The following is a 25470-nucleotide window of genomic DNA, read 5'->3' as shown; positions in this document are numbered from 1 at the left end:
CACCCTTTAGAGGGGAGGAATTCGAAGGATTCGAGAGAGTATGGAATTAGAGATACATTGGATTCGCCTGTTCGAATAACCCCTCGTCAGGATCAATTATCGCGAAGACGTACGCGATGGCAGTGTCTGAAGCGCGGTTCATTGGCTCTCTGGGACCAATTTGATAGTGACGTCGATTATTAACAGGATCGCTCCATCAATTCTCGAGCCGGTATTATTCCTCGATAGAACTTAGCGGCGGTAATACGATTTCAATTGAACTCGAGCGAGCTTTAAACTCGCTAATTCTCCGAGGCGAGCTCGCAGACTCTCAGCGATATCGTGGCGATCGAGAAATCTGCGAGGCGTTGCTTGAAGATCGAACCAAAAAATGCTAAGAATTATACGGAAAATCGCGTCGAGAGATTGGAAACTTTGGGGGTTCTCGATCGAAGTGATTAAAACGAACGCGACAGGACAGCTTCTTCGCGTACTTAATTACCAAATTCAACGGTGAGTTGCGTGCGCTTTTACGCGGTGGCGAGGCAAGGAGGAGCCGAAACTATTCGAATAATAATCGCGAATGGATCGTCTCTCAGAGAATGGAGGTCGTTCCATCCTTTGATCGTTCTGACGTCGCAGTTGAACACGCAAATTGACCACGCGACGTTATGGCATTCCCCAAATGACTGCTACAACACGTTACGCGATCGCTCGACTGGCACACGAGCGCACGCATACCAAAGAGGAGCTCACCCCCTGAGATCCGACGAGAAATGCATTCTGACCTACAAAGCTTTAAGAACCACCCGCGTATTCTGTGCACGCTACATTTGTCAACAATCCTATCCCCTTTCTCTCTCTCTCTCTCTCCCTCGTCTACAAAGGGTTCAAGTTCTGTGCGCGAAGCATTAATCAAATTCCAACAATCATTCTCACGCATTTGCCCCGTTACGAAATGACGAAACGACAACGGATGACGGCTCGAAGAATGTCGACTTGGGTTGTTTCGTGCACTGAATGTTAATTAGATCGCGCTCTGGACGCTGTCTCTCAATTTCACGGCGGAAATTTATGGAGCCCTTTGAGCTATATTCGAATCGTTTGAATAATAGTAAGATCTGAAAATTCCACGATCTCATTAAAATTCCATCGACGTCGTTGGCGACCAGCGCTAAATTAAAGCCTCGAACCTTCTACAGTCGCGATCTTCAGGGCTGTCCCGCTTAAGTTAAATTCTGCCCCGCGCAATAATTTGTTTTTAATACCGTGCACGCGTATGCTGGGGAATCTAATTTTCCCAGGGTAGCTTTCAGTGGACGCAACTTTGACGGTAATTTATATACGTTGCTTATGCTCGCTGGCCTCTCCCCCCGCGACGGAAATTGAAATTTCGTCAAACAGTTCCGGATACACTCGCGAACGCGATGAATTATTTTTCGCGTTTCAAACGAAATCATTTCGCTTCACAGAGCAAGCATCAATGAGGGACGCGTTAAAATAAACGTCATCGCTTCGCCGCGGGACGCGCAAATTCGTAGCCACGCAGAATCTTCGAACTCGAAATTGTTCGTCCCTGACGTCGAAAAAAAAAGGGATGAAAACACTTCGAAAGTTTCGAGCGCGAATTTTTCCCTCGACTTTGCACCGTCGACATGGGAAATTCGTCTCGCGTGTAATTTTCGACGAGTCTTTGGAACTTTCGAAATTTTCGCGGCGCATTTTCGAAACGAAATTCTTAGTGGCAAATGGTGGACCGCGCGTAAAGGTGAAAAGATATCCTGGGCGGCGATTTCGTTACGGTATATATCCGGACGCGGTGGCAGAGGCGCGGTGCGGCAAAGACGAATTTGCGATTCATGTTCCCTGCGGATTCGAGTCGCAAATTCCTTCGCAAAGTCGTCTTCTCGGCTTTGTCAAGCAATGCCCATTGATTCGGAAATTACATCGCACCTTGACTTCGTCTCAGCGCTTTAAAATTGACAGCGAACTGGCTATCCCATGGAAAACCGATTCCACCCCTTGGAAATTCCTTTATTCCCACGTTTAATAAATAACTTGTGATTCATATTTGGAATTTTATTCAATTCATCAAGGTGTACGTTCAGTTTTGCGAAACATATTCTTCTGAATTGTATCAGCTGCGACTAATCGGTTAAAAATAAAATGATATCGTCGCAAAGGGTAACCTGCTGCCCAGGTAAGGGCTGCTTATATATACCAGCTTTTAATAGCAAACTTCACGATGGACACGTGTAAAGTTTACCAAGCGCCATAAATGAAATAGGTTTCAGTCGACAGTTAATTAAAGCATAATCCTAATTAAACTCTCGGAAATTCAATTAGCTCTTTCGGGCAGCACCAAATTCGGATTATAATCGATTCTTCGAGGATTTGAAATATTTACAATTTGAACTATCAACGAAAACAGTCCTCTGAACCGACAGTTCGGGATATTCCAGATTTTTCTCACGATTTTTATTATCCTTTCGAGACCCACCAGAATGGGAGACAAAAATTCGAATCGAAATATTTTCATTCAATAACCCATCGAAGGACCCATCGCTAGTGAAATTTCACACGATACCTCTCTTCACCTCCTTGCCCTTTCCATCCCTTTCGACATCTCAAACTCAATCGTACGTTCGCGCAAAGAAACACGCGATCGTTACAGCATTCGATAATATAAATTCCTCTCTGTCTACACAGCGCGAGAGGGTGGATACTTTAAAAGTAGAATGCTCGCAAGAATTTATTCGTGTCTTCTCGCGCATCCTCTGCTATGATAAATATCGGTTTAAAGGATCGAGAATTCTCTGTGGGCGGTCGCGAATAAATTCCGCGGTATTACCCGGGCATAAATAACGTTTGTTTCTGAGACCGCCCCGCGAGCAAGAAGGAAGCCCCGTTCGTTTGCATCCGACGGCCAGAAACAGCGTCGCGCCAAGAATCCAGGGAAACCTCGTAGGCGAACCAAGGCGAGAGATAAACGAGTCTCTCGTCTGTCAAAATTGTTGGCAGCCGCGGCAATTCCGCGCGCTATCCGCGCCATCCGCGTCGCGGTCACCGTTCCTGCTTTTTATTTCCACCCTCGTTAACCGACGATGGACGCGCGGTGACGCCTCAGCTGGGGCGATGCTTGATCCGTCGCGCGAAACCCTTCGCGGCTGCTTCGTCTGAAAGTCGCGAGGAAGTCGAGGAAACGAGCGAAGGGACAACTTTAGTTACGCGCGGTAAACGAGAAATGTTCGGCTACAGGGGAAATGAAACGTTTTTAGCGGCACGAATCGACAGTTCCGCGCGAGGTAAACCTTCGCGGTTCTAATTCCACCGGATGGAACGTTGGGACCAGCTGCGCGACTGCTGGTCGACAACGGGGATGTACGGATCGTGTAAAATAATTTGACGAACGCTCGCGAGGAAGTGGGATTCGCACTTTGCGTCAGTCGGGGAGCTCGAACGAGTTGGAATGCTAAGCAGGGAAGTAACTTCATCCCCCATTAACGAGCACGAGAAAGCGAGCGTGGAACTGGCGAAACTTTGATCCTCCGTTACGAAACGTCCGTTCGAAGGCCTTAATAAGTCTTAATTGAACGTGGCCCTCCTCTCGGACGTTCGACCTGAATCGCGAGATCGGCACTTGGAAGGATAAAAGTTTCAACCGAGGTAGAGGCGCGCGATGCGATGCTCCTCGAGATTCGCCTCGCCCTCCTGGTCTTTTTCGAGGAATGCAAAGTAACGGTGGCAACGAGAGCGGCATGAAACGGTAGCTCGGTCAATCGTGGCTAATTAATGGGATACGGCAAGGTCGCCGGCATTAACAGCGGTTAAAACTTGTAACGAGATGGTAAATTATGCGGGGAACCCGAGGAACAACCGCGTGGATTTAGAGCCAGCGCTTTCGAACAGCTCGAGCGAGCCATTCGGCAGGGGGTGAAAACAACGGTAAGATCCAATTATCGAAAAACTGTTTATCTCGTGGACGAGCTGGGGGTGAGTCAATGGCACTGAGCCTCGCGCTCGAGATACGTCCGATCGCGATCGCGTGTGACACTGAAAAGCAACGATCGTTAACTTCGTGATACGTGACCGCGGTAATAGGGGTGCGAAAGTCGCTCTGGAACGAATTTAATTGAACGTAGAAATGATCACTGACTAACGTGGAAGGGATCGTTCGATCGACGAAGTAAATCGCGTGTAAATCGATTAAAATCGCGGCAGCTATCAAATTATCGATCAATTTCCATTGACGAAGCTCGAAGTCTCGTAACTTGGCCTACCATCAGCGTGCAGAGCCGCAGAGAGCCACTTCGCTGTCCACGCGTCACCTCCTCGAGTTAGATTAACTCTTGCTTAAGTCCTTATTGTCGGTTGGCAAAAGTTAGGGAACGGCGAACGTTGTCCAAAGTTGCGGATTACAATGGAATCTTGACTAACGGTGGCGAGGTGCTCGAAAGAACCTCCGCGACGCAAACAACTCTATTAACGTTCGGCAACTTCGTGTCCTGGGGCTGCTATCATCGGCTGGGGTGGTTATTCGTAGATCAATGGGGATTTAAATTTCGCGCGGTAGCGTTTCCTCGCGATTTCTCGCTGGTTCGAAGGGACACGGCTCAAGATCAATGTATATCCAGCCTCCCGTTACATCAGAGACACAGGGACGCTGGTAAACCGAACGTTAAACCGAGCTTTAGTTTTGTTCGTCCGTTCTATAATCCGTCCTAATCGGTAATGTTTGTTCGGGTCCGTTCATTCGCGAACGAAGAAGCCGGACGCGTGGCCATTTGTAATCCTATTACCGTCCCGCAAATGACATTGAATTAATATACAATACATACCTTTCCAACCATACATTTCGATAGGGAATTAATCGAAATCCATGCTAAAAATACCGTTCGATATAGAGTTGATTTGCCAATTTCAGTAATTAACCGTTCGATTATTTTTTATCGAAATTCTCCTCGTCGTTGACCAATTTTCGCTTACAATTCGCTTAGTTTCGCGTGGAATAGGGATTAGAAAAATAGGGGAAATTAATCGAGATAACCATGTTGCGGTGACCAGTATAAACTCAGTGGTCGTTGATAACGTTAAGATTTAGGTAGAACGACCACTGGTCTTGGTCACGATCGATTAATAAAATTGAAAATAATATTGAAATGGCAACGCACGCCATGTAAATGCCTTTCTATGATTGGTAAAATAGGAATTTAAAAAAAGGGGAAATTCATCGAGATAACCATGTTGCGGTGACCAGTATAAACCCAGTGATCGTTGATAGCATTAAGGTTGAGGTAGAACGACCACTGGTCTTGACCACGATCGATTAATAAAATTGAAAATAATATTGAAGCGGCAACGCACGCCATTTAAATGTCTTTCTATGATTGGTAAAATAAGGATTATAAAAAAAGGGGAATCAATCGAGAAAACCATGTTGCGGTGACCAGTATAAACCCAGTGGTCGTTGATAGCATTAAGGTTGAGGTAGAACGATCACTGGTCTTGGCCACGATCGATTAATAAAATTGGAAGGAACGTTGAAACGGCAACGCACGCCATGTAAATGCCTTCCTCTGATTGACGCGCTGGCATCGTACAAAAACCATACAGATCGAAATGGTACTGTGTATCGTCGCGAGATTCATGGGATAATTGCATGGTAATTATCGAAGCCGTCGTACGCGAGTGCGATTATTTTTCGCCACGTTATTAATGATCGCTCGAGACTTCCACCTTTTCGCCTCGCCAAACCGGAGGACAGAGTTAGCCAGCTTATTGCGTTCTATTAATTGGCTCGACCTAGTTAGTAATCCCCCAGCCAAGTTTAATAAATAAGCTAAGGAATAGAGAAGACGGTCTTCGTCTATAGACAACTTGTACAATTCATCGAGGTGGTCAACAGTGTAGGAAGTATTTATTCACCCTGAAGATTTTCATTATTTTGCAAGAGATACTTCGAGTACTCTTCTACCAATTCATGTTGTTGCACGTGTAAAAATCTTTGCTCCACATTTTACGCAATTTATGTGTTTGTAAATGAAATTTTTGGTGCGATTAATTCATTGTTTGTTTCAGGACGAGAAAAACCAATTGCTCATCACGAATCTCTGGTTGAAATTGGTGAGTCGTGTAGTTCTTAAGTTTTCACGAAAATTCTATCGGATATATAGAAGCGGTGGTCGCAATGAGAACAGCGAAATGATTCTTACAATATTGATCTACAAATCGGAATAACGTTCGACGGTAGATAAATTCTTGCATGGAAAAAATTTCATCGCTCGTACGTACCTCCCTTTAGTCTCGTATCTCTGAAACAACAATTCCAAATGGAATGGAAGCGTACAAATTTGTTGTGATAAAATGTTGTATATCGCAAAACAGCGTGCTAAAACGCGGGTGAAAAAGTTTCGTTTAATTGGCATCGTACCGCACAGCGGAGAGGGGGTTTAATAAATTACTATTTCAAAAAACACGTCTCGCGCGGTATTTTTGAAAAAAAACTGATATTAATGCGTAACAGTGCGAATTAAATCGCGTACAAAACTTGATTCGTTTGGACGCCGTTTCGCGTAAACGCTTGGAAAAAGCAGAATTTTTACTCGAAATCGAGGCACGAGTATTTAGCATCAATTTGCTACCCATATAAACCGGAATATTTCAAAACCCACTGATAATAATTACATTAACCCCTCTACAATAAACTCGTTCGCGATGTCGCCGCTGAGAGAGAGAGAGAGAAACTAGTATCACTCGAACGCGATAAATCGGCGAAGATCCCTCCACGGAAGTATATCGCGCGTCCCCGTCCATTCGAAAGTTGGTATCGCGATCGCAACAGATTCCTATCAACTGGAACTATTAATAGAGCCGCGTGGCAACAGGTACTTCCGGCAGAGTGGCTGAAGTGGCGCACCCTTATTAGAGCGGACCGCCGTAATATTTCCTTTCACGAGGTTTCGAAACCGCGCTTTAAAACGCTTGTCGTTGCTCATTTCCAACGGCTTACGCCTCGTCGATCCTCGCCCTCGCCTCGTCCGCTACCCTCTGTCAACCCGCGGCAAGAACGGCTTTGCGGCGACCTGGATTCGCCCCACGATTCGACGATCGCGTTTCGCCCGGTCAACAAATCGCCCGCTCGTTTCCGATCTGCGTTAACAATTAAAACAGAGCGGTTGCGAGCCGTGGGCGACGCTGTCGCGCGATGGAATTCCACCCACCCCTCCAACCCCCAGCGTTGATTGTCGCTCGCCGATTCCGGAATTAATATCGGAGACAATCGACGACATCGACGAGTTCGCGCAGGAGGGGGGGGGGGGGGGGGGGGGGCGCGGTTATAAAACGGGACGATGATTTTCGGATCATCGATAGCCGGATGTAATTGAAAATGAATAGAAGATTGCGGACGTGCGCCAGCAGCGCAATCCGCGACGAGCTTCACGCACGTTTCCAAATAGGCATCGATGTATCGCGAGCATCATTTTTTTTCGTTCTCACGTCACTTCGATTATTCTGTAGAAACGATTTTTGCATCGTTCGAAATATTAGTTGAATGATATTTCTCTGGTCAATATTTCCACCCCCAACGGAGAGTATGAATGAGAGCGAAGAGAAGTTCAATTATATCGAAGAGACTATTGACGATAATCGCATTGACACACGATCTACACCGTGTTTATTCGAGGTTCCACCTCGTTCGGATAATTATCCGCATTGGGGCGTCTCGCGAGCGAGACGTTCGCCGATCGCTCGTTAATTACCTCGCGCGGAGTAAACGCAAAATTCCCGCGAGCTGTCGAAGTCAATCCATGGTCTTTGATTATTTCTGAAGGCTCGCGTCACAGAGGCGCGATTAATTGCGATCTTTCATCTCTGTGCGAAGGACGATCGCGCGGTAATTGCGCGATTTCAACCCCCGCGCGGTTCTCCTTCGTTGAGGGAGGCCTTCGCGTTGCACTCGCGTGCATAGGTACGCGCACCTGCCCCCGTACAGCGCCGAAAGAGTATTTGTTCGCCGCCTTTTTAACCTTCCACGGCGACACTTGGCATGTCAAGTGCACGTAGCAAGAGAGAAACGCGCAGCTGCACTTGACTCGCGACTCGCTGATATCTTTTTGAATATAAGTCACCGCGATATTCAACGGATCCGAGATAAGACCCGGAGATATTCGAGGTACGTTTGACGTTCGCGCATATCGAAACCACGTCCTACATGCTCGCTGATAGCATTTCTATCAAATGCACTTGCGCCGCGGCAAAGAAGGTCGGGAGGATCGGTGGGACCTGGTGCTGCTGTTCACCGAATATGTAATTCACAAGGGCCTCGACGGGCTGCTGCTCGAGAGGAATGCTAATTGCGGCGTCGAAATAAAAGCGGTGTATCCTGTCAACGCGAGATACATGCGAGACGTTTCTTACGTTGGACGTAACCTACATAACTGCATCGCGAGAGTCCTCTATTCAGTATTCCCTTTACCCACGAAATTTAAAGGGACTGACTGAGGAGGCTGAAGTTAAGTTCATTCCCGTGGACGTGGTCGAACCATTCAATCCTGTCGCGTAACCGTTTCTGGTTTAGACGGGAAGGGCGGGGGTGAAAGAGGAACGCGAGGAGTATAATATTCAACGTACCTGCATACATAAAGCGGTGATTTTCTTGCAAGTATTCCGAAGAATTTGCAAATAAATAGAAAGAGAGGTGGAGAGAGAGAGAGTGAGTGCTTTTTATTCGTATTTTTACTCGCGCTACTTTTAGCGTTCTCCGTGAAGGGGGGCTTGATGAGCCTGGTAGGTTAATGCGAAAGCGTTAACTGCGATATTATGCACCCCGTCTTCGGATTCTCTTCCCGTTGAATCTATATCAGGCGTAACGTTATCACGCATTTGCATAGTTTTCCTTGAGATCGCGGCACTGAGAATGCGATGGTACGTGTATATGCACAGCGTATTACTGGATTCCCGTCACATCGTTGCCAGAGAAGTACGTATTAAGCGAACATGTACCGGGTGCCCGGTAATTTGCATAGGTGCGAGGCATTCCGTGTCAGCTGCTCGGACGTTGATTAGTTATTAAAGACCGCCGCGCATACTGGCTGGCATGCTGCGCGTAATTACTCGGATAGGCGAGTAAACACCGCCAGATGCCAGATAAACTTTCGTTTTTGCCCCCTGGCGAGGAGGAATCGTTACGAGTTATCGTTTCCGATCGAATGTTCAATTTACGCTGGAAACTGAATCAACGACGAGTGAACGGAAACGATACGAGAGTTTCTCAAGAATTTTTTCTTTTAATGCACAAACTGTTTGTTAATGCACGAAACGAAGAATGATCGCATCGTATACGACGAGAGAATTCTTTGTCGAGCGCAGCGTAATTGATGTACCGTGACTAACGAAAATTTCAGCGGACCACCATCGAGACTCGTTCGAATGAATTGATCTGCGCCATTATCACGCACGGGGGAGCAGCGCTCACCGTTTTCTCTTGCTTGGAAACTCTTTGCAGCCTCCATCTGGGGAAGGAGAACGCCCTAGAATCCCTTTCTGTTTGTTTCTCAAAGAGTGCGGGGGAGCGTTATACTCGAACGCGCCGTATTGCAACCAGAAGGCCAAGTATGATTCAGCAAAGGCCATTCAGGATCTATTTACGTGGAAATCTTGCTGCATTCCGACCCATTTTTCAGCATTCAACACGAATTCTCGCGGTATTAAGAATCCGTCCCTATCCGGCTGAGGATCCCTATTGAATCATCACTCGAGCCGAGCATGAATCATCGATTATTCCATAGAAATTCCATTCTAGCCCGCTTCCACGCCGCCGCGTTCACAATTAAAGTACCGACGCGCGATTAAACCGGAAACTACGGTAACGCGATTATTACTCGTACACCGATAATCGCGATATACAGTTTCGTTGGAGCTCAGAATCGGGCCAGGTCGCTACACGCGCTCATTATCTAATTATCTGATCCAGTAATCTTAACAGTAACGCTTGAACGTCCTTGCGCGGTGCAAGCTCGTTCAACGAGTCGCAGGTTTAATAATCGCGAGTCGCGAGCAATTAAAAATTTACGAGAGAACTCGCCACCCATCCACGCGGTTGTCTTCCAGTTTCGCGTTGGGTTCGTCCACGAAATTCGATCAGACACAGGCTAATCTGATATCGCATCGAGTTCTCGCGTCCGTCCTCGTAGGCTTCTCAGTTTCGCTGAAGGCACCCCCTCGCGTCGAGGATCGCGGAGGGTGCTTGGTGAATCGCGATTAATAGAAACCAGCGGGTGAAACTCTTGTTAAACGATTCAGTGTTCTTATTAGTAGACGTTTGTACACGCGATTGCGTGTAGAACGAGGCGAAGGAAGAGAGGACTTAGTTTAAGTCGAGGCGCAAAGTCAATTCGCGAAATGGTACGGTTTAATAGACAATTTCAGGTAAATAAGTAAACGCGGCTGAAAAGGTCGGGCGCATAAAAAGCTACTCTGCAGGTGAACAGAGGGGCTCCCCAGGGTGCCAGTTATTTAACCGACGGGTACGAGCCTGTTCGAGCCTCTTGCGGCTCCCGCCTCGAAATTACCCCGGCTGTGTGCAGCCCTGTTTACTCGGTTAAGTATGACGTATGTGTTTGTGCAGTAAATTCTAGCCAACCCTCAAACAGCGCGAATAATTGCAATTCTAAATAATTTGTAAAAAGTGTACGATGTCAAAAAATGTATTCATATACAACCCTTTACGTGAAAAATGTATGGAAATAATTTTATTCGGTGGTACTCGAAGCGTTTCGTAGTCAGTGTCGATCGAGAAATGTGAAATAGATAAAATGGAACCTTTCTCTTCTCTTCGAGTTCGTGAAAAGGTAGAAGATTCGATGAAATTTTATGACACGGTTCACTTCTACGATCAATCGACGTTGAAATTGATAATGTACCGTAGGTGTAAAAGGCCAGAAGGATTTCGTTGCTTTCAATGGTCATAGCCAAGTGGGCTCGATGATTCAGGTATTTACATCATTCGAGGGCGGTTATTCCAATGTCCGAAACCACTCGCAGACAATGTACTGACGCGTAATTCAATTAATGCTCAAGTATGTACCGTGGCTCGATTGATATTGAATTTATCGGCTGTTGAGCCTCAGAGGAATCGTCTTGGTAATTTCCATTGTAATTGGAATTTTAATACTTCATCTGGTTCTTCGGTTTCACTCGGGGAGATTAATTATCGTGCTCGCCCGGTTCCGTTTCATTATTTCAATGATACTTCGGTTCTCGATTTCACATGATTCGGGACGGTTTACGGACCGCGCAATTTCATCTTGTTGCTCTTACACGAGAGTACCTCTCGACGTTCCCCTCTTTTATACGTTTCAATATCGCCTTCCGTTATTTACCTTCGATTTTCACATTTTTCTAGTTCAATCGAAACCTCGAAATACGTTCAGCTAATCACCCAACGATCCTACAATACGCTATCTACAAACTAATATGTACGTAGAAAAAAAGAAATCCTTTAAAACAAATAACGACTTTCTACACCATTAAAATACGTCGCACAGCAGTTGATCGCGACCAGCGTTCTAATTTTCTAAATTTTCTAATTTCAAATAGAACGATCCGCGTTGGCCAGACGCGGAGGAACGTTCTTCGAGTCGAGTCGGTTCCACGAGCCTACTCGAACGAATTGCGAATTGAAAGCGAGCGTTTCGATCGATGGCGTGGAAGGCATCGAGGAAACAGTTCCGCGGTTTCGAGTGCGTTCGACCAATCGTGGTGCCCGTGCAACGGGGCTGGCGCGGTTACGTGGCAATCCGCGATCGCGAGAAACGAACGTACCAGGGTGCAACTTCTTGGCCGACAGTGGCGAAAAAGAGTGGAGCACCGCTCGAGTAGGCTGCGGTACTCGCGTGTCTGTCAGCTTTAACGGGTCTATGGTATATTATGAGCGAAGTCAGCGGTGGATGCACTCTGTTCCCCTCTTTACCATCTCGCTGCGCAGCCCTCGGTTCGTTTCACCCTTCCGTTAGCCAGCGCCGTGTCCCTGGTTCCGTTTCTCACCCCCTACGTTTCGTGCGTTCGCCTGAGAGCGCGGGAAGAGGATGGACAGCTCGAAGGAAGGGATGAAGTTACAGCCACTCTGAGAGCACAGTGTCTGCCGTGGTGACGGAAACGAGTTCTTCTTTCTTTCTCTTTTCTTGTTCTCGGATGGAACGTCTCGAGCTTCTCGATTCACGCGAGGACCCTGTAAAAAACTGAATGCGTGGTAAATGGTACCTGATTTTTTGGTTTTGACGATTAGTAAAAATGAACGAAGTCGAGTCTGGTTATTTGTCAATTAGCTACTTTTAACGACGTCGCGTTTCTGATGAACCAAGAAACGGTGATCGGTTACCAGGTGACGCGAGTCAGAAGCACCACTGGCTGGCGGCTAGAATCTTCGTTTGATTAGGTTCGTTAATGTACCTGCCACTGTCTGAATTAGGATCGACTGGATATTCCACGGGCGGTCCACCGAGGGCACTTCACCGTGTCGATATGTTATTGGATCCGGTCAATAAGTGGTCATCTTGCGTGGTATTGGCGATTATGGAACGGTTGTCATTCGGACGTCGCGTCGCGTGTTTTAATGGACGTCGCCCAATGAATCGCCTGTGTGCGATAGAAAATTCCGTGATCAATCGCTGCATCCCTTATTTAAATCCTTTTCTCGCGTGTTTACCAAGTTTATTCAAAAATTGCAGGATAACAGAGTTGCGTTCTGCTTCGTCGCCGTTGTAATTTCAATCGTAAGCCAGGCAACGGCATTTTATTTTCACCTGCTCGTCGCGTGCAGAGTCAATTAAAGTTGATAAGGACATTTGGAACGGATTTAAGAGCGACGGTGCGACGTGGCTGCGCTGCACGGCCGATTTTCTTAATTTAAAAGGATCCGTGTCTAAAGAGATTATCAGTAAATAGAGATCAAAGATAAATCCCAGGGAAGTTTTATCTTTAGACCTTCCTTTAAATGAAAGATTATTCTCGATCCACCCCCGTCCGTGCTGTCCCCCGTCGTTCCAGATCTCTGATTCGTTTTAGTAATTTTCTGATAAGATTACAAGCTTTATAATTGTCCGGCTCGCGTAGTCACTTGCATGGCAACGACGTTAAATCAGAAACTTCACCACCGTTGTTAATTCCTTTCGCGAGACGTCTGCGACGCGGCACAGGCGAAGTTCATCCCCTGTAAATCTGTGACACCCCCAGCTTTATCTTGTAATAGAACCATCGTCAGTCTCGAAGCGGGAGAATATTTAATTTAAAGCTGCTGCTCGCAAGACCCCCTACGATTTTTTGTATACCTTTCCCGTCGCGTCTCTGAGTCGCCTTATTTAGCCTGAGCGATGCACCTCGACACTCTCGAGGGTGCGTTATTATTAAATAAAGGCTGCTACTTGGCTTTTATGAAAAATATTCAAATTAAGGAAGCTTTCAAGAAAATAAAATTACCTTTGTCCTCGAGCGGTTTTTCTTATTAATTTACTGTTAACTGAGCGCGCGGAGCACCTCTCTTTGTGCCTTGTGTATTTCGTTGTCGCGAGGAATTTGTTAAATAATTATTCACTAATTTTGCTCTCGATCGGGCCGCGGGGGTGGAGATCGACCAGGCGCGGAAACTGGCACGCAAAATATCGACTGGTCTCATGCGACGAAGTACCCAGCCGCGCTATTGCTAATATTTATTCAACGCGAGGCATGTTTCCTTCAAACGGTTTGGCATCTGCAGAGAAGCGAGCAAATATTCCTTATATAGGGTGGCACTTTGGGGGTAAATTCAGGTCACACAAGCAATCGAGGGTGTATTAACCAGCTCTCAACGAGAATTGAGTTACGCCACGAGTTCGTGGTCCCCGATCAAAAGCCAGTGACGTATTGCAAATTGAAGGTGTAAAATTTCACCCACCCTTACGAGGGAGGGGGTTGAGTCCCACGCGAGACCGCTTCTTGGCAACTGTTCGGGCCTATCAATCTCTGTTTGCCAACCTAATTACAAATTCCTTCGTTTCGCGACGCGAATTTCAACCCCGTCGAACTAACAGCGATTTATGTGTTACACTTTCACGAGCTGCTAACAAGTACAATCGCAGGTAATTATTTAATTGAGTCGTTTCCACGGTGGCTCTGTCTGGAAATAAATGATTGACGAAATAAAAAAGTAAGTATTCAGTTCATCTGCGCGTCGAACAACGGAGACGTTTCGTTTCTACGCTCGCAACGCGTCTACGTCGTCGTGCTGTGACAATCGACTCTCGTCGAACGTGACGCGACTCAAATTGGAAGGTTTACACGGCGCCAAAAATGGCTAATGGGTTGAATAGAAATTCGTTCCGCCTAGTGTTTTAATGGGCGTTGAACGATCGTTGGATGCTCGATCAGAGGAAATAATTGAATGGCGCGCGCGCGCCGCGAGCGTCGAGCGGATGTCATTCGATGGAAAGAGGGGTTGGTCCCTCTGGTGTTCACCAAGGTGCGACGGTAACGCGGTGTAAAGTCGAGTCGCAAAAAAAAAAAAATCCCATCGGAACGCGGCTGGCTCCATTTCGCTTTGACGTGCTTTATATTGGTCTCGAGTTACTCAGCAGCTTTACGCGCCGCCATTTTACTCTTCCTTTTCCGGCTGGTGGACGCGCGAGCACAGAAACGCGCGCGCTTTAAACGTAAATAGCGACGCGTCGCGCGAGAGTATTTTCAGGTGTGCCGCGCTGTGTACCTTTTAATGATATGTTTGTGGTGCTTGGAGGAAGCCAACTGAAACCGTTACAGTGTGCAACTTCTGTTCACGGCCAGGAGCTAAATGTAAATTAAATAATCCCCTAAGTGCCGGGGACTACGGCCACTTATTTTTTAATTACGCTAAAAGGACTTAGGCAATTAGGGGCGATAACAAGTTTTTAGTGCACCCTGGGATAATGCGTTCGTTTCACGTTCTTATTTCTATCGTCCCTTTGATTACCTAATTAACACTGCACACACGCGCGCGTGCGCGCGTATTCAATAGATTGTTCAGTGTTTCATTTCAGTATTTAATAAATATTTTCGCATCGATCGCGAGCGAAATGAAATTTTGCAACGCTATAAAAATATGATCGTACGATTTCCACACGCAATGATATCAGCTGCGTAAATATTTCTGAAGTCCTCTAAGCGGAGCGTTTGGAGAATGTCTGGAAATCTGTTTGATTGGAACACGGTATGATAAAAGGGTCGATGTTGAAAACTGATAAATGGTTATGAACACGGTTCATCGAATAACACGGAGCTTCAAAAGATCCTATGAATTTTCAAAGGGCACTCTACCGTGAATGGTAAAACCGGCACCGTCACAGAGATTGAAACGCGTTGACACTGCTCTATCTCGCGTCGCCACCATGATTTCATTACCCTTGCCTAGCCGTAAAACACCATGATCCGAATTTGCATTCACTTTCGCCGTTTTCTCTCTCGTCGCGACGTCTCGTATAAAAAGCTCCACGCTTCTCGCATGCGCGTGCACACGTGCACGCTGGAACACTGAAATTTTTCTAAACTATGAGAAGCATTCTACTAAAAATTTATTGGTTTCAACATTTATTGAATTGATGACTGAAATAACCTGCCAGCTTGATAACACTTGCACGTAACGCATCCACTAACGACACTCGATGGACCACTCCGGATGTGGAGAACTACGAATTGAAATAAACGCGTAATGATGCGCTACGTTGGATCATAATAATGGAAAAGTATCGTTATTAGCTAGGATAACAGTATCCTCGAGCTAATATAATTTACTGTAACGACTGACAAGGGTATGCGAAATCTCTTTAGAGGTAGTTTAGTCTCACGCTGCATCAAATAACACTAATCACATTTTTTCTATATAAACATTTCCATAACGGATGTAAAATTGCACTGCGCGTTTAATACTAAAAGTCTGATTAATCATCGATCGTGGAAGATATCTGCAGTCAGCTATATATATTTCGTTTTCGTAATAAAGAAATTTTCAGACGTTTTCACATCGTGTCACTCAAATTCAGATGGAAAAGGAATTGGCAAATCGTGACAGTTTTCAGTGACATCCAGTGTCTTTTAATCACGATCGATCCCACTGGTCGTTTTGGGGAAAACAAAATTACGCGTCGGCTTCAACGCGGAACGATTAATCATCGAGCACGTATCAGCTCGTAAAGCATAATTGAATCGATCGCGTATGAATATGTATATTTGTACTTATCAAGAAGCGATGGTTAAACGATCGTTTCCGCGGACGATTATACGTATCGTGAGGGGTAGCGCGTGCATCGTCAGGTTTGGTACGTTTTCGAAATTGGATAAATACTGGATAGCATTTTATAGTATTCGTAACGAATAAAGTCATGACGAATGCACCTCCTTCGAGAAATATACTCATACATAAAGAATAACAGAATTTTTTTAACTAATTAAATCTACCTGTATTCAATAACTCCACTATCTTCTTTCTTCGATGATCTTTGATATTTATTATTAAATATTCTTCTCAAAAAATTTACTTTATTATTTAGAGCGATTCGTCACTTTTCTTCGCGTTCGTTCGCCTCATCGAAATCGGAATAAAAGCCATCGCCATGGACCAATCAGATTCGACAGTGGATTCAAAGAAGCTGGCGTTTCGAAGAAGGCTGAGACGCGTCGACCACAGTTTTTTTCCCTCTGCTGGGGGAAATACTCTCCGTTTTGCTCGCTACCCTCGATTCGTACCCTCCTACGATCCTCCTGACGAACTTCGCGGACGTCGCGTCTTCTAATTAGGTCGCTCGTCTGAGGAAATAGAAGCGTGGCTGTGGAACCGATGATATTTCCAGGGCAAACATTTTCAGAGTAACGCGGGATCCTCCACGGGTCGGGGGAATAATCGGTTTTACGCGAGACGATCGACCCAGCTGATTGAAAGTTGGAACGAATCCCGCGGTATTCGAATTACCTTGCACCCCGCGAGCAATTTTTACAGACGGATCCGCGATATTTCGGTTCGACGTGGTGTTGAATCGAAACGACGTTGGACTCGAACAGAGAATCGCGCATTAAATCGTCCTGCGAAAGTAGATAATTTCGTACTCGAAGGCTAGCAGTTTTAGCAGAGAAAGTTTCTTTTCAATCGCGCACCTTCGCGAGGACCATTTTCTTGTTCCATTCACTTCTCAGGAAGTGTCGATTAGAGTTAAAATTCTTCGTAAATGTTTTTGCGAAAGTAAAATTGAATGAGGAGGAAAAGACATGGTTTGTGATTGGATCTTATATTAATTGAAATGGAGAACATAAATTTGGTTTAGCACTAAAATATCTGTGACCCGATTTTTGTTGCACGTGTACGTTTTCAAAACAGTTATCACAGGAATAATTAAATCGCCAGCTGTTAATACGATTAGAAACAATGATTATCAACGGGATAAGTTCCCTGGGGACAAGTTCAGGGTGCATAGAATTCTTGATTTTTACGGAACAAATCCAATTCGAGGCGAGGAGTGGATTGAAACGTTCTAACAATTTTACGTTCCGACATAATCTCCTCGTCGTCTATTCTCCACGCTCTCTACTCGTCTCCCTTCCTCTCTCTCTACGTTTGGACGAACTTTGGAAAACGCTCTAATTACGTCCTTCACCGAGGAGAATGGAAACTTAAAATTAGTTGCGAAACCAGCGATCCGGTTCCCGTCTGAAGAGACTGCGAGGCAGCGGGATTCTCAGGACGCACTTTGTCTTCGTTTAATGCTGTCGAATGCTGTAAATTATAGCTGATAACAATCTCCCAACCCCCGTTTGCGCTCGAAGCGAAACAGCGCCACGAAAAACGGCAAACGAAGGGCACTCGTGTAAAGAGAGCCGCTTCAAGAGAGCCGCTAGAACAAAATTCCAAATACCTCCAACGTTCATCCCTTTCCGTCTACCTTCCATTTATTTTTCTTTTGTTTTTTTTTTTTTTTAATAGACAGAAGAAGAAATGGACCGTGCCATTAAACGGTTAATGCTTTCGAAGGTAATTCAGAGGAGGCAATATAAAGAGCTACCACCCCGCGGAGGATGCGAAAGAATTCCGCCTGCAGCGCTTTAAATGAACTTCTTGGATAGTTCGAAACTGCTGCCCCAATTCCGGGGGTGAATCCGAATAATCTACCCGGGCGAGTGTACACGCGGTTCGAGTATCTTGAGCCTGGTTAAGCGTTCGCCATCCCTGATCCGTCTGCTCGGTTAACGTATTCGTTAATGACCTTTGGCACGACTGAAACGGAAACGTCCGCGGCAGATTCGATTCGAAAAGGGGGTGGCGGCGTTTGGGACCGCGGACTCGAGGACCGAATTTCGACGCGCGCCTAGGCTCGACTGATCAATCCAGATGGCAATCGATGCGGGATTACCAATCAGTCGGATGTTAAATCACGCGAGAGTGTAACGCGGTTAGCTGGGTCGCGGTTCGTTGGGTTGTCTGGCGGGTTTGCGCGAGGGGTTGGGAACGCCGACTTTAAGATAACGGCGGGTCCAAACGAATCGCTGGGTAGATCAACGTTGTACGGATTAGAAGCATAAAACTTAATGGCCCGTGAATTTTATAACCGCCGCTTTCCGAGTCAGTTCGGGGGTTTGCGTCGGATTTTTCCTGTGATTTGTCTGTTGTCGCGTAATGCGATCGCAGAACCGATAGCGGCTTCTTCTCGAGGCTACGCGATCGCAAGAAGTTCCCCATTTCGCTATGACAGGCGAGCTCTACTATCAATTCGATTCTACCAAGAGTAATCGATCGATCGAAAGCACTGCTAAAGAATAAAATTTATTTCGATGATATAAATTTGCAAAGAGTCGAGCGGTAATTCACTTAACGCCATCGAACACTTTCGGACATTTCTCCACGTTCGTACACCCACACGCATCGCCGGTGATCCCACGGGGTTATCTCATAATCAATTCACAGGCTGAAATTCCATTTCGAATTAATTTCATCGCGCGGCGTAACACGTTTTTATACCGCGGCTTTCCACGCGCATTCATTTCTTTTTATATCGCCAATAAATCTCCCCGCCCCCGACTGTTAGTCAGCCATTTTGTAGTTTTAACCCCGTCGTTCGTGCGTCCTCTATCGATCTCGACAAGGAGTAACAGACACTCGCGACAAATCGCGGGATATACGGGGCGAGCCTTTTTAATCATCGAATATCAGCAAGTAGAACAGCCGTTAGGGTGAAATAGTAAGCAATAAAACGTGGATACGATCTCGTTACCCTGTACACCAGCGCGCGTATTCAGAGCGCGAGAGGAAAAGGGGAACGCGAAGCGGTATTCGAACGCCACGTCGCGGATTAGCCTCGCTGACGAATCTGTTGATCGTATTCACGTGCCACACGGGGCGTCGATCGACATTCCTCGAATTCGTAGGCGGTAGCAATCTAAATTGCTAAGATCGGCCGTGCGACGAATTTAACGCGCGGGCGTGCCGTTAAATCCTCCGCGACGTCAACGCGGTGGAATCTGTGCCGTGACCCAGGCGACATGGAAAAGAATCGTGGAAAACAGACGGAACGCGAGAATCCAGCCGTGGAATTCAGGATATACACGAATTCACGATACCCAGGATCGTCTCGCGTCAGATCCTGGCTGCTCGATCGACAGCCTTCCCTCCTCGACTCGCGAGAACTCGTCGAGGGTGCAAGATCGGTCGACCGCCTCGATTAATTCTCCGTCGACACGCGGACGACGCTGAACGTCGCGAATCGAATTCGAGAGAGAAGAAACTAGAAACTGAACGCCACGTTGCTGTGAATTTATGAATATCGTTGGAGATATTTCTAGGGGGGGGTGGTCGAGGGGAATTAAAACAAAACTCGAGGTTATCTCGCGGCTAATTGAACGTGGGAATCGTTGAACTGAACATGGAGTCGCGCGCGTCCCAGCATTTATATCGCCTAATTCGTGGCACGTGTACTTTTCCTTATCGTCCGGAGGAATTAACATTTCGAACCGTTCGCAAATATCGGTCAGAGCTTCGTCGAGGGTCGAGGGTGGGACGTTGGTACGTGGAAATCGTTGGTCGAGGCTCGGAAAATTCCGTTTACGTGGTAATTTCATCCTTGTTCTATTTTGCGATACGAATATTACGTTACGCGATGTTTCATACATCAAATTGATATTTTCATAACATTTGTCGCGTTTCATCGAGCGCAGCTTAAACCAAAATTTATCGAAATTATTTGAAAAAATGATCTCCGCAACGGAGAAACATTGACATCATTTTCGCAGTCGTAGAGGGAATAAGATTCACGGATGTAAGTAGATAAAAGTCGACGTAAGCCGACGTAAGTCGAGGAGACCGACTGCTCGTCGGGAAGCGAGTTGCAGCTCGCGAGATTGATCGCATAACTTCAAAACTGGAGACGCGCTCAGTCGACGCCCCTCGAAAGCACGTAGATTTCTCTCGCTTATCATTCGATGTATCACGGGATCAAGGAATTCCACTTTGTTTTTGTTCCTCGAGCTCTCTCTCTCTTCCTCGATCGCACCCTACCTCGCCCACCCCCAACAGAGCCCGCAGAAAAATGGTCCCGCTTGTGCATCGGGAGTACGACAATATCGCGGCCGATTTGTCTGCCTTCCGATGGAACGAGATCTGTCCAGGTTCACTGACGAACGACGCAACCTGTCCGCAATAACGTGTGTCGTAAATAAAAGATCCATTCGAAGAAAACGTACCACTGCTTCTTAACTCACTCTGTTACAAAACGATCGACCACTTATCGAGACAAAAATCAATTTTCAATTGAATCTAATTTAATAAAAGCAAACTCAGCGCGCGATCATCGACGAGGGGGTGGTTAGAACCGACGCTCCTCGAGCACTTGTCCGCAGGAATGCTCGATCTGTCTCGTGTTGGCCATTAGATTCACACCCATTAGCTACCGACTCCCGATTGATTAGCCGCTGATAGAGTACAGCGGCGGATAATTAATAATAGCCACTGTGCTTGATGGTTTACGTGGGCACGCACAGGCCGTTTATTATATATCCATTCGCAGGCACGCGTGCGGGTAGCCGAACACAGGATCGCCTGTCTCGCGCGTTGCCGTGATATTAATTTCGGTATCGCGGCTGTCGTCGACTTTACAGTCGACGTGCCACTCGACCACGAGTTTCTTTTTTTCGTCCTCTCGTTTCTGTTTGTTCTCCATCAGCGATCGTTCGAACGAAAACGGCGCCAGGAGGGGGTGAAAGTTCCCAGGCGGCGAGAGCCAGAATGCAACGGAGCGTGGGTGCGAGCATTTATTTAGAAGTTCGCTGAACCGTTGTTGGACCTTTAGATTTCACGCGTATCGATTTCAAGACCGCGACGAGCGTGCTAAGTGGCGAGAAAGGGGTTTCTTTTTCACGCACTGGCGCGCGTAACAACCCCACGTGCGCGACTACTTTGCTGTGGTTGGTACGCGTCCCAATACCTGTCGATGTAGACGTAACTCCAGACTGTATAATAAGAAAGGATTAATTTGATCGTTAATAGGATCTCCTTATCTGTAAAAACTTCGTGGTAATCGATAATGTAACGTTAGGGGTGGAACGTATTGCCAGTGGTATCGACTAGCTGTCCGCATCCCTTCTGTCTCGGCTAAGCAAAGATCGAAATACCGAAGCGAGGAGTCCCGGGAAAACTTCGCAACTTGCCAAATTGCCTCGTATTTCCCACAAAGTCCCGCAAACTCGGGGCGAAAGTCTGGAAAATTTCCACGAAAACTCGCCCATGAAAGGTATTAGCACCATGGAATCGACAGTATACCTCGCGCACGAAGGGAGCAAACAGCCAGGCTATTTAACGAGTTTCCAGTGCGGCAAAAAGTTCGGAAAAATGCAAAAGTTCTGCGCACGGCAACCTGTGCGCTTTTGTATTCTTCTTCTCTTTCTCTCTCTTTTTTTTTTTAATTCAACGTTTCGAAAGCATTCGAAGAAAATAGAGTAACCCGATTCTCCTCTGTTACGTGTGAAAACAATTTAGCGACAATTTTTCTTTTACAATTACAAAAGTGACAAGCGTACGTTCATGTGTCGTGTTTTTTTTTTATTTTTTTTTTATTTAGAGAATCACTGGTAGATCGAAGGAGAGGCGAACGAAGATTTGCGAGGCGTGTTTTCAAACGAAAATCTTTCCAATTACAGGAATGGAATGATGTGAACATGAGATGGAACACGTCGGATTACGGGGGAGTGACAGACCTGAGGATCCCTCCGCACAGACTTTGGAAACCTGACGTTCTCATGTATAACAGGTAATTCAACACTGCCTTCATCCGTTTAATATTCATGGGACAATCTGTTTTATATTGAACGCGCTCGTAGACCAACAATGTTTTCGACACCGCCATTTCCATCGCTTTCTACAATTTAATAAACAAGCCTGACGTTTCAGCACTTTTTTTTTTAACTATTCAGAATCCCTGTAATGTTTTCCAAGATATTTGAGAGTGATACGTTTTAACGAAAAGAAAGAAATTGAAGGATCTTTGCGAATAGAATTTTTTTATACAATGCAAAATTTAGAGTTTGGAGCGTTAACGAGACGCAGATGCTCTGGCTGAATCGCGGTTGTTAATATCTATTAGGGGTCGTTTCTCGAATGGAACATTCTCTATGCAAAATAGATGAAAAAAATTGGAATAAAAAAAGCAAACACTCAGATGTTTCGCGTGGAGAGTGCGAAAGTATTCACCAGCGGACTTTCATTTGGTCGAACCGGTCCGGCGAAATTCGAGGGCAGCGAAACTTTTGTGAAACTGGCGAAAGAAAATTAAAAAGCATTTCGGCCGGAAAATGTCCCCTTTGAGGCTATCGTCGAATTTTTGTTTCTTTCAGCCTGGCAATAATGGGCAGCGGAAATAATGACGGGCCTCCCTCGAAACGTAGCGAAACACGTCCGCGCGAATCGTTTAAATGAATTCGACAGGGTAGATTCTCGCGTGGTCGACCGTTTCCATTCGACCCAGAAAGTGTACTGCTCGGTACGATTAGGTGCATTCGACGAATCCTCTCCACTTGGCCAAATTTCTCGGCGCGCTGAACGCGCTTGTCGCGTCTGCTTCTGACGTACGTAAATTACAGCTGCCGATTGCGCAAACATGTTTTCGTAATTAATCTCGCGTGGTACCAATACAGAATTACGATAGAATCCAGGAATCTACCAACAGATTAACGGATCGATCGGTTTGCTCAGTTGCTAATGAAACGATTAGTATTCCTGATCGGATTTCAAGTTTCCCGTTCGACGAACTCGAGTACTCTTTGCTGAGATGAAAAAAAAAAAAGTTGCGCCTTAAACTCACCGACAAACGAATCGTTAAAAACGGTGTTTCATAATATTTTACTTGCAGCAGTCGGTCAGTATCTTACATGTTTTTTAACGAGTGAAAGAATCGAGTGCAAAATACGCGAACCATAAATCAACCAGTCACTAGCCAGCAACATTATCGATATCTCCAAAGCACGATGTCATTAATCACTGGTAATCGTAATTGTTAATCTTCTTCGTTACCGCGGGACTGCCACTTTGATCGCGTCGATGCGCTCGTTCCACTGTTTTCTACGCATCATTCACACGCGACCGCGTGATTACCAGCCGCCGCGTAATTACGTTTAAACGTCGGGACCGATATTAACGAGGAACCGTGCGATATCGTGCCAGCTCGCAGATTTACCTTTAAACACCACGAACATCGTTAAACCACCAAGAAATCTTCCATAAAGAGTACAAAATAGGACATCGCATTGTACGAACACAGAAGACTCCAAAACCAAACCAAAAATATTTTACCCTCTCGATTAGACCGCCGACTAAATCTCGAGCAGATCCAATCGTCTGTTACCCAAACGAAGTGTTCATAACGCACCTGCAACTGCAGTTGCGCTCCTAATAAACAACGCGACCGAAGTTTATTAGCGAAATCGTGGACATTTCTCACACGCAGGTGTTGTTCCCCGCGTAGGGCGATTAATATCGAAACGATGCGAGCAACGCGTTCGCAGCAGCTAGGCGTTGGCCATGCATTCGCACCCCCGTGACCAGCTTCCGGTGGACAATCGGTCTCGAGCGCAGACACAGGTATTAAATCTTAGCGTCGCTCTCGAAGACGGGTGCCACGACAGAATCGACCCTCGAGAATCGATCGATTAGCCGCTTTGTCGTCTCGTCACGCTGCGTTTCTCGTATCAACCACTTTTTCATCCTGCCAAGTAGCGAACCTTCTCGTTTGTCACGTTGTCGCACAGCGCCTGGCGACGTCGAAGCAGAAATGAAGATATGCGTTACGCGGAAGGAACGCGGCACGAGTATCCTCGTTATTTTATAAGTGCATTCCAACTGCGATATTGCGTTTCCCAGGCTGTTTTGCGACTACGTGCGTTTGTTTGCGGGGAACAATAATCGCATCGAGTTTGCGTGCACCGGATGCACCTGGGTCTGTTGGTATGGCGATGCAGCGAAGGGAGGTTATTAACACGTTGATGCACATTTTTGACTTTACGATCGCCCTCAGAAACACTTTTCTTTTTTGATTGTTCATGGCGTAAGTTGTATGCTTGGTGAAAATTATCATATTTGGTCACAGTTTTTCTCAAAAATCTTTCGACGGCTATAGACGTCATTTGCGTCAACGTGTTAATTATAAATTGGCTATTGTCGTTGGTAACGCGAGTTGAGAACGTTCTGAAAAATCGAGACGAGTGGATGGTCGAAACAGATGTCTTCAGAAACGATTCCAAACGCCAGTTACGAGCTTCTCAAATAGATGAAAATTGTATATAGAACCAAAGCTGGAAGAAATGCCACTGAACGAGGAAATGGTAACAGAAGTACGAAACGCGAATTATAATCCAGTGACGAAATGAGATACTCGAATTTTTGTTGGCAACAGATGGTCAGTTGGACGTCGTCTCTTAAATTTCGACCACATTTTCCATAATTTGTGTGTATCGAGCTAACGCAACGGTAATTACCTCGAATGAATTACCGTTCGAACATTTTTCATTGTCTGCTCGCTACGTCAAATATTAATTAATACGTTTCTGCTTCGGTTACGGTAATGTTCGAGCAGGCTGCAATGATACGTTCAGGTTACGCGATATTCAGGTGGGCGGGAAACACACGAAATTTCACGGTACAATCATCGTACCGGTAGATGCTAGAAAAACAGCCGCAGGCGCCTACAGACGGATACGAATTTCTGGTCGTTGCTCGATATAAGGTGTACAAAAGGCGAGCCCACGGAATCGATGAGTACGAGAGCTCTGCGACGCGCTGAATTTCACATGGGCCGTGGTAACCAGGTAATATTTCCTGCCCATATTAAATCAGCGGCCCCAGCAAGTGGATCTGAAGCTGCATCATGTTCCAAATCAATCGAGTCGCTCGATATTGATCTATGATAATCATACGCTCCAACTGCAACTAAAGTTCAAACCCAATAGAGACAGAAACAA

At 46.1% G+C, this 25470-nt stretch overlaps 2 protein-coding genes across 5 annotated transcripts in view; one reads left to right on the top strand and one right to left on the bottom strand.

Annotated features, from left to right (window-relative positions):
* The window catches only part of Gcn2 (eukaryotic translation initiation factor 2 alpha kinase Gcn2), a 215173-nt gene that overhangs the window by 125637 nt on the left and 64066 nt on the right, over positions 1-25470 (bottom strand). The gene's annotated exons all lie outside the window — the stretch shown is intronic.
* Nachra7 (nicotinic acetylcholine receptor alpha7 subunit) overlaps positions 1-25470 on the top strand; it is a 134453-nt gene that overhangs the window by 89616 nt on the left and 19367 nt on the right. For all 4 annotated transcript variants that reach the window (XM_076894151.1, XM_076894150.1, XM_076894149.1 and 1 more), the window contains 2 exons: positions 6058-6102; positions 22159-22268. In XM_076894151.1, the coding sequence (XP_076750266.1) occupies positions 22177-22268 (92 nt within the window). In that variant the 5' untranslated portion in view covers positions 6058-6102; positions 22159-22176. The remainder of the gene's footprint in view (positions 1-6057; positions 6103-22158; positions 22269-25470) is intronic.

Source organism: Xylocopa sonorina, chromosome 4 (assembly GCF_050948175.1).
Source record: "Xylocopa sonorina isolate GNS202 chromosome 4, iyXylSono1_principal, whole genome shotgun sequence".
Taxonomy (NCBI): Eukaryota; Metazoa; Arthropoda; class Insecta; order Hymenoptera; family Apidae; genus Xylocopa; species Xylocopa sonorina.
Note: the sequence above shows the minus strand (reverse complement) of the source record. Positions and strands in the feature narration are given on the sequence as shown.